Source organism: Anopheles nili, chromosome 3 (genome assembly GCF_943737925.1).
Source record: "Anopheles nili chromosome 3, idAnoNiliSN_F5_01, whole genome shotgun sequence".
In the NCBI taxonomy this organism is placed as follows: Eukaryota; Metazoa; Arthropoda; class Insecta; order Diptera; family Culicidae; genus Anopheles; species Anopheles nili.
The window spans coordinates 42,697,441-42,707,801 of NC_071292.1; the positions used below are offsets into that span (position 1 = coordinate 42,697,441).

At 37.5% G+C, this 10,361-nt stretch overlaps 1 protein-coding gene across 5 annotated transcripts in view; it reads left to right on the forward strand.

Moving 5' to 3' along the window:
* The window catches only part of LOC128727213 (cAMP-dependent protein kinase type II regulatory subunit), a 34,301-nt gene extending 24,151 nt beyond the window's left edge, over nt 1-10,150 (forward strand). For 4 of the 5 annotated variants that reach the window (XM_053821096.1, XM_053821097.1, XM_053821099.1 and 1 more), the window contains exons 4-10: nt 1,280-1,461; nt 2,518-2,618; nt 2,715-2,816; nt 2,888-3,035; nt 3,126-3,201; nt 3,419-3,601; nt 5,175-6,337. In XM_053821096.1, the coding sequence (XP_053677071.1) occupies nt 1,280-1,461; nt 2,518-2,618; nt 2,715-2,816; nt 2,888-3,035; nt 3,126-3,201; nt 3,419-3,601; nt 5,175-5,305 (923 nt within the window). In that variant the 3' untranslated portion in view covers nt 5,306-6,337. Of the gene's footprint in view, nt 1-1,279; nt 1,462-2,517; nt 2,619-2,714; nt 2,817-2,887; nt 3,036-3,125; nt 3,202-3,418; nt 3,602-5,174; nt 6,338-6,377 lie in introns of those variants that run through there. The other variant, XR_008410837.1, reaches the window with a different exon arrangement.
* Nucleotides 10,151-10,361: the final 211 nt, after the last annotated feature.

Here is a 10,361-nt window from a genome sequence, read left to right on the forward strand (position 1 = left end):
CCACTACTCGCTATGGGTGACTAATTCCACCAGTAGCGACATATCCAGCATCGGGAACACGCTTCAGTCACAGTCAAATGCAAATGCAACTGAGAGCACGAAATGAGAATTAGTTGTGCTCTTCTGGGGCCGCTAAATGGATTTTTCTCACTGGGGAGCTATTCTTGCGCTGGACCATAAACGTCCGCTGTTAGAGTTCGAAAATTGAAGAGGGAAAACCAAGCCAGGCTAAGGTTCGGTGCAGTAGCAAGCACTTGGAGTCGTACTGTCGCGCTAGAGCAGCTTCCGTAGTCGTTTGTTGTGTTGGTAGTTGGGTAGAAGTTTGATTCTGAAAGGAGAAAGCATACAAAGGAACAGCTGGAAGCTTCACGCCGAAACAAAGGCAATAGAAATTTATGCTTCACTTTGCCACAGACTCCGCCATATCGCGTTGCAGTACGATAGCCTCCTGCACATATGCTAGGTTGGGCGGTGGTTAAAGCGTGATTAAGAGAAAAAAGAACCATACCCACCGGCACTCATTTGTGCGAAAGCATCAAGTTGGCGCGGCGGACTGTCATGGACAGCTGTGTGTCATTTGCGCGCCTCCGGATGAGGACAGATAAAAGTATTATGCAATTTGCAAGGCAGTGTTTAATTGCCTGACATACGATGAATCGGTGTTATTACTGGTAATCTCGGTTTGCCGGCAAAGCAGGACATGTATGTGGTGAGTCATAGTCGCCTGACCAGGATTACGAGTGACAACGATCATGGAATGTTACGCGAGATAGTACGATAATCAGTTTCGTTCTATTTGCTAGCTGTCTAGCTGTTTGAGTAATGAGTAATGTTGGGAGACGTTAGTTTCGCTATTAGGTCTGCACAAATTGTATTATTGTATAATGGTTTCAAAATAAAATTATGTCATCATGGTTTAGAAATGGTCCTTGTGCTCGCTTAATTCCAATGATATTTTTCAATCTGTTGCATACGAGATCTTCCATTGACCTTGCATTTGGAATTTATTAATAAACGCCATATTCTTACAAGTTTTCAATTTGGTTTGCTTATTATCCTATAGTTATACACAAATTGTTGTTCTGTTTACTTTTAATGGCCCTGAAAATTAATTTATACTTATTTCTGAATAATTTATTTACTTGGCTGCATTCCTATAAAACTTATTGTATAACGATATTGTAAATTTTAATGTAGCATAGATTGCACCTGTGCTGGATGTCGTTTTATGTTCTCTTATTCAAAATTTGCGTTTGATTGTCTGATATTTTACTTTCAGAACCACTTGTGAATCGGTATGCAACACGCAGGAAATCCGTGTTTGCCGAAACGTACGATCCGGAGAATGATGACGAAGATGAGGGTGCTCGAGCAATATTCCCCAAGACGGATGAACAGCGAGCACGGTTGTGTGATTCCGTTAAAAATATTCTCCTTTTCCGTTCATTGGACAAAGAACAGGTAAGCGTATAATTAGTTTTGTGATTTTATGATAATACTTGACTGCAAAACCTTCTATCGAAAAGACGAAAACTTAAATAAACTTTATGAAAAGATGTTTAAGATGGTTAAATATAATTTGTTTTAAAATGCTGTTATAAAAATTCACCACTTTATATAAAAACGATATTTTATATGAATTAGTTTCAGGGTGTTTAACGCTTTATTTCACAATAATATAAAAATATGCTATTTTATGATGGGTTCAAAGAAACATATATTCAAAAACTTTATCCCTTGAACACTTACCAATAGCATAAAGGTTTGCATTTTGCAATAATCAAAAATTATCATATTATGAAATTTTAATAAATTATACAAGTCGGATGGAACCAAAAACGGTGGATAAGCTTATGCACAAGTTCAATTTGTATGTATCGATTATCATTATTCAGCAAGTTGTGAAGCCTTTGATCTGGTAACTTATTGTAGCTTATGGCGCAGGCAACGATTCAAAGCACACCGCCGATCAGTAGCGCTACCATTCGCGGAAAGTTATCATAGTTTATGTTCCAAACGGTCTTACATTTTCTTCCCGAAACTTTTTCAATTACAATATTTAATACTGCCTTGCTGCAATGGCAGTACGAAGTGAGCCCGGTTGGTTAGTCGATCGAATCTCTGATAACAGCTGTCTGTGCAGCAAAAGCATGCTAGAGATGAAGCTCGTGGCTTGATCTTATGCTTCTGTGGGACGTCTGTGGCGTATTTTTTTGGTCTCTCGTCATGCTGAAGATTGACCAGCTTATAATGTATGCATTTTTAATGGACAAAGTTACCGACTGCTTAATGGAGTTTGTCGTACATCCGGCGGGTTCTAGTTTATTGTGCAATATAAGTTGATTTGAAGTTAAGTTTTTTTTTGTTGGCAAATAGCAGATTGTTTCGATACTATCCGTGTCTAGCGTTGGTGTTCAAATCGTTGGCAGTTAATTTGTTGTTTTTTTTTTAAATTTACAATTCAAAGTGCTGTTAGTGGGCAAGTTATAATTTGTCAATGTTTTATCTCTTTTCCAGATGAACGAAGTGCTAGATGCGATGTTCGAAAAGATTGTTCAATCTAAAGACTACATCATCAAACAGGGAGATGATGGTGACAACTTTTACGTCATTGAGTCGTAAGTATATGAAGGATTGATGCTCTGTAGAGATAGCATATTTTGGCGTGTCTGCTGTACTACATGTCGTCAAATTTATTTCGTGAATTTTTTTAGCGGTACATACTTCGCGTATGTCGGTGAAGAACAGAAGCACATACATACCTACGATAACAGAGGAAGCTTTGGAGAGCTGGCACTACTGTACAACATGCCGAGGTGTGTAAGCAATGTTTGTCACCTTCTGTAATATGAACATCCAATTGATAAAATATATACATACATTTTAGAGCTGCCACAATTCAAGCGGAAACTGATGGTAAATTGTGGGCAATGGATCGCCAAACATTCCGAAGAATTCTGCTAAAGTCTGCGTTTAGGAAACGGAAAATGTACGAAGCCCTTCTGGATGCAGTTCCAATGCTAAAAACACTACAGGTAGGCTCAAACCGCTTAGCAAATAATTAATTACTAGCTGGGATGCCATTATAACGTTTCTTTTCCCGTGTGTCGTGTTTCATCATGTAGAACTATGAACGGATGAATTTGGCAGATGCTCTGATACCTCAAACGTACGCTAAAGGTGATCGTATTATCAAGCAAGGTACGAATTTATATTGTTTGAAGTGTGATACTGGTTGTTATCAGTTAAGTTCAATACAGCGTAAACGCTGCTGAACCTATTGGAAGCCTATATGTAGCACATGCTATACTCATAGGTTCGATGCGTATGATTTTTATGTTATTACATCATGCACGAGAATACGCTTTGAAAGTATGTGTTATTTTAAATAAATTACAATTTTAAACTTCATTTTCAGGTGACGCTGCTGATGGCATGTACTTTATCGAGGATGGCAAAGTATCCATCCGCATCCAGCAGGATGCAGGAGAGGTAGAAATTTCCAATTTAGAAAAGGGAGGATATTTTGGCGAGCTCGCTTTAGTGACACACAGGCCACGAGCCGCTTCCGCTTACGCAGTCGACAATGTGAAAGTGGCATGTGAGTATTTTTTAGAGATTCTGTAACAGCTAGAGTCTGTTTCGCATCTGAACGTATTTGTTAGAAGAGCGATCTCGACAAATTTGTTTGGACGGTCACACCAAATTGGATTGTTGATTGCTGTAGACATCGCTGCTAAAACGGGTGTTAGCATGGGCTTCTGCTTTACCCGTAGTTTTTGGCGTGAATTAATGCTTCATTGAAAGTAGTTTTTTTTATGTTGGCTTTTTTATTTATATATATATTATATTAATACCTTTCTTTCTTTTTCTTCAACGATTTTGCATGATGCGCTTTACTCACATTTCCTGTGTCGGTTAATTTCCATGTGTGATTCGCGTATTCCTTCAACCACCCGGAAATCGGAAAGCGTATGCTTAACACAAACCAAACTTAACACAATCATTCTATACTATGTCACTTGCATCAATTTGTTTATCGATTGTGATACCAAATGCAAATAACATATAATGTTTATCGTGTCCATCCCGTTTATCACATGCGAGAAAAAAAAATATCTCCAATGAATCCGTAGTTTTAGAAACGGATTGTTTTGAACGATTGCTTGGAAATTGTATCGATGTATTGCTTCGCAGCATGCAACACTATCGTTACATAGACGATGCGGTGTATGAAATGATACGCGAAGCTTGCCAAAGAGCCTGAAAATTTGACAATCTGTGCCTTAGTAACTTTAATGGGCATATTTCACATCACTTTACTTTATACTTATAGTTACAATTGTTATTAACATTCACTCATCGTTTAAGTAATCAAAGCTAATATTTTCTAATGAGTTTAAATATTTTCATTTCTTGTTCTTATTTTGTGAAATTGTGTGTATTGTGAAAAAAAAAATCAATTGCATAATCAGTCTCCAGAAGTTGTTGTGAAGGCATATCAACACGGAAATAAAAATAGCAATGGATTCAGATTTACGTTTACGTTTTTATACGTTCTACGTTTGTGATTGATGTTGAAATGGTCATTAGCTTTGAAAAAAAAACTTTGAAAAATTTTTCGATGTTAATATCTAAACGTCTTCTATCACTACTTTCGAAGATCTGAGGTTATTTTTGTTAGACCTTAGGTTTGAAACATTTTATTTTTGTTTTGGAACTACGACTAGATGGGTTCGCTCTGGTTGTTTGGTGCGGGGTGAATATCCTTGCTTGCAAAATATTTCGACACGTTTCTTGCAATAATTCAAAAATCTTCTCACCATACCATACATTGTACTCACTAATATTTTCGACATAATTTACCAAACGAGGTAAGCCATAAGAATTTTTAATTTCTTTACAAGTACGAATCGGTTCAATAATAAGTAAAATTCTTAACTTCATTCTTGATGTTTGTAATTAAAACATATTCAACACTAAATGTATAGCATATGCAAGTAGATTGTAAGAACGCACGGAAGAGTAGTAATTGGTATATTTGTTGTGGTATTCGTTTCTAAATTCAACAGTGCATGCAATATGGATGTTGATTTCTTATAGATATAGTTCCTTTTATTTAGATGATACATGCTGCCTTACAAACGTTAATGCAATATTGCTAAACATTTCAGTTTTGGACGTGGACGCGTTTGAACGTCTTCTTGGACCGTGCATGAATATCATGAAGCGCAACATTGGAGATTACGAAACACAGCTAGTGAAAATTTTCGGCAGCAAAAACAACATCACCGATATCCGATAAAGCGACACCATTGGATGGCCATTAATTTATCGGCTCTATTGACGCGAGGACTATTCTCACGGTAAAGGAACATCCTTGGGAAATGAAAAAAAAAAAACACCGCAACCATGCATAAAGAAAACTCCCTTTGGTTTGGAAGAATAAATTTTTGTAAAGCTAATAAGTCATATTCATGAACTAAAAAAGAGAGCTTCTATGTCGCTTTTAAAACACACACGAAGCGTTAGAAGATACATTCAATGAGAGCCTACCTGCCATTTATTCCAAATTGACATTGCCGTGCGTGCAGCAACAAATAGATATTGTTACTTGATACTTGAAACCAAATTAGCTGCCACTGGTGATTATGAAGCACAAAATCATCCATAGGTCTGAATCGAAAAGGATTGGCGAAATAACGAAAGTAGGATCCAACAATCAGCTATTACTGTGTTTGGATGTAACGAGGGAAGATTAACGCGATGGACTTGAACATGAAATTCACGTAGCGTAGAAGCGAGGTAGTATTTTTTTAAATGAACGGTGGATCGTTCTTTGCTCTGCTGAAAAAATCATTATCGTTGCCCCGCATGCGTCATGGACACGGAAGCTAAACCAATAATTAAAAAGATGCATGCAATTCACCTGGAAGAATCTGATGCGTAAGTAATCTTAAACAAATGTAAAATGGAGTGTTTGAAATTGGTGAGAGTAAAATTACGATTCGTATCAATATTATGGCTGATTAAGCTATAAGCTTAGCTGACGCTGGATGTTGCAGCCGCAACACGTTGATCGAGAAAGTAGCAAGTAAGATGTATCGTGAAACAAATATGTAGGATTTATAACAATATATAAAATAGCTTTTCTTATTGTTTGCATTATATAAATCGATATAACAATCATTGAGTGGTTGAACTATATGGGCGTTGTTGAAAAAGGGATATGTCAGCAATGAGTTGAAATGAAATAACGAATGCGGCAGACTGTAATTGCAAATTAAAATTAGTCTCGTAGAAACCATCCGGGACTTTTAGTATTGTGTTGTATTGTTTTGGTTCGCTATTTATTGATATCGTTTTTATTTTTTTAGTTTTTTTTCCTGTTACGAATGAACACAGCGTTGCTAGATCCGGAAGCTCGGAGCTTAGTTATTTATGTTGAACGAGGTAGTATTATTTAAGGATAATATGAGTAAAATCAGCAAAACATAAAGGATAAAATCAATAACAAAAGCGATGCTGATAATAAAATAGTTTGCTGACAAAAACCAGTGACAGTTTGCGTGAACAAACAAGATTGAAAACTCAGAACAAATAGTAAGAAGAAACGAATCGATAACGCTGACATCGTGCATACTTTCATTCAAACGTATCAAATAACAGCACGAAGGATTAGAACAATGCCATACAAACGAAATGATTTAGATAGTAAGCAGCAGTAAATTGCAGTACGAGGAACAGTATCCAAACAGAAACAAAATGTATGTGAGTGAAAAAAATATCAGGTGCGTAGGTTTGCTTAATAAAACATGAGAAAGAATATATCAGTCTATATAATTTTTCGTTAACCCCGAAGTTAGGCAACAGTACCAGTAAACAGTGGAGTAGGAAAACTGAGTAAAATATTCCACAATACACACAATACATATAAAAAGGTATTTTCAAACAGACGGCGATCAAGTAGACGATTACATTCAGTGTGAAAATATAGTTTAATTTGATATCAACCGAACAGAAAAACCAGTTAAGGCGAATAGTAAAAGAAACTATACTTGTAAAGCTTCGTTTAAGTCATGTCTAAGAATGTATTGCGATGAAAACCATTTGCACCATACGACTGTTGACTGCATGTGCAAAATAACACAAAAGCATTTGCTCATAACAGACATGAGTTTGTAAAACAGAAAACGCACGGAAAAACTGCGTAGAGAAACCCATATATTCCCAAAAAAAAAACGATTATGATGGAGATCTTGATATTAATATTTTTATCGGTCAATGTCCTTAAAGACGCCACCCCAAAATAGAAATGAAATAGTAAAGCTGTATAACTCTGATGGCAACTTGTTCAATATACTCTGAAGCGTCTTCGAAGATGAATCTCTCGTAACATCAATAGCCACCGCATGTTCACACAGTGCTTTGATCATTTCGAACTTTCCGAGCGCTTTGAACGGTTTCACGTAGAAGCAAATCCAACCATAATCCTATTAGACCAAAACATGCATACAAAACTGAAACCGAAACTAGGTTGGAGTTGTCGTAGAGGGTGCGTAAATTCATTGGAGAGCTAAGTTGAATTTTGTATGGTTTTTCACGTTCAACATATCACGGTAGCGCGTTTGTACGATGGATTGTGGCGATGCTGAGTGTAACTTTAACGCAATGGTACTGCTACACCCGGTACACTAGCTTCGTACCAACTCCAAAGCTTCCTAGAGTGGACCGTAGCATTGCTTTACGCTACGGCTACGGACGGTCTCAACGCACTAAAGCCGTAATCGTAGGAATACAAAACGAAGCAGTAGTGTAGTCTCAATAAAAGGGCAACGCACAATCGCTCTTAATTACCTGTTGATGATGGAAGCGCTGTTTAAACGGCTACAGCATGCAGGAAGCCATTCCGAGGGTTTCAATGACCTATCCTAGCACAATCGCATAATGAATGGATCTTTCTGTATCACACCCGCGTCTGTAACTGTCCGCAATACCTCTAGAAAAGAACTAAAAATCAGCCCCAGCCCAGCACTAAAGGAACCAGAGGAGAGAGAAAGGCGTGAAAATAAATATTACAAAAACATAGAAGAGAGAAATGAGGCGTGCAATGAAAATGTAAGAACAAAAGAGAATATGGCGGAGACTAACAAATAATAAGAAAAAAATCGTTGACATCTTAAATGTGCCCTTTTATCCATGAGATGATATACATATAAATGAGATGAAATATCTTTAATCTTACTTAGTCGCACGGCAAGAAATGCTACGCAGGCAGCATAACGCTCATTCAAACTCACCCGATCCCACGCTGGACGTCCTGTGAGACGGCTGAAAACTTCCTGAGACAGGAATGTGCAAAAACAAGTGGCAATTCGGGCACCACCGGGTGCTGAGGGAAAGTCGATAAGTTATGCCACAGGCATTCGTTGAGGAAGGCATTTTCGAACTTCTACACTTGTAGTATTTTTGTTAGGTATATGAAGAGAGCTTATATGAAAATGATGGAGAGGAAAAACAAAAACCAAACAAACCTAAATCAAGCGGTCTGACCAGGAAGCGCCGTGTCCGTGACATTCAAATATGACGACGTACAATATGATTGGAAAATGAAACAAAAATTACATGCGATCACGCGGATACATTCAGTCACGCAGAGGTGTATAAGCGCAGGAAAAACAAACTAAAAAAAACCAGGCATGTAAGGCTTCTACATGCGATGCTTCGCGATCCTTCAGATCCAACAGTCAATAGTGTAAACAATAGTGCAAAATCGCGATCAAGATATCTGAAGATTTGTATTCGTGTGTGCGACAAATCTATCACCAGCAACTTTCTTTGTTGATTAGGCTGATGTATTGGTTTGGTGTTTAGCAGGCCATCCTGAAGAATCAAAATATTGTTTCAAATATTTCAAAACAAATATGATACCCATCGGATCCAATGTGAGAGTGCGTTCAATATTGCAAGTGTGATTTAATTCCCATCCCATGCCCCACATGCCACTGGAAATGCGCAGGCAAATTTAGTTAGTTTATTGATCTAAGGCTTAGCCACTATCTAGCCACTAGATGAGGCATTCGCGCATGTGCAAATTGCGGCACTGGCATTGACTAGTGACGAAACGTCTCGGCTTCCATCCGCAGGGATGTTTCCATCCGCATGCCATCATGTTGCGCCCCACAGAAAATGCTGGCCATTTTCGTTTTAAGCGTTGTTTATTTAATGATAATTTTACCGTACATCGAAGCGTTTAGCCATGCTTAATCGATTAATTAAGACTACACCAACGGTAGATCTTAAAGGCAGCACGTATCAAAACACTATTTGCTTTGTTCTTCTTAGAAATTAGTTCTCTTACGATTTCTTGTTAAATGTTACAATTTTTAAAATAGGAATTCAAGCCACTGAAAACTAGAGAATATTTTTTCGGCCGTTTGGATGCAATTTTGTTTGGCAAACGAAAGTAAAAAATAGCAACAAAATTGTTCGCCTGAAAAATAGTCTGTTGTAATGTGGTAGTAGAAGCATCCACTCCATTGATTCCTTCCATCGACTAACTAACATTGCGTTTTACTAGCAAGGGCAGATAGATGTGAAAAATGTTTGAAATTTCGTTCCTTCACGATTTACTCAAGTTCTTACGCAAGAATTGTATATCCGTGCCCCCAAATAAACCTTATCGGCGAGGTATGATGATGTAACGTACAGGACATTCAAATGATATTGCCAGCTCAATGCTTCCTGACATCACGCGCATTCATAGATGAAGATAAAAATGCGTGCGAAAGTATTAGTTTGGACCTATGTATTGGTATAACCTGCTTACGTGTGGGAAGGCCCTTGTTTTGGAGAGTATCAATATCATCAGTCCAGTGTAGTCTCAGTCTCCGTCTAATTTCGTTCCAAGCGACGGTTCAGTTGGCAGTTTTAAAGAAAACAGGAAATCAATGCAAAACCCAAATAAAAGATCTATGCGTAACAAAACAATTGAAAAAGAAGAAAAAAAGATTTAACAAAACAACATGTTGCTGTCTCGTTAATGAAGGTGTCGTATTTAAAAAATAAAAATGAAAGTAGAAACAAATCATACGCCAATGTGTACAAAAACGTATCGCTGTAGTTAATTTTGTGTCGTTTGTTTAGCTTCGTTGGTGTTGGACAAAACACTATTGAAGACATCAGCATCATCATGATGACATGTTTGTTTCGTTTTCTAGTCGCTCATCAATTACATTTCCTTCCTTTGTTGTTTCAATGTTCTTTTCGTATTTTCGTGTCGCTGGCGTAATTTATCTTTATATACGTTCGGTACGCGATTAACACCTTGCGTGCCAAGCGTTTTTTTAGGAAAGTGCACA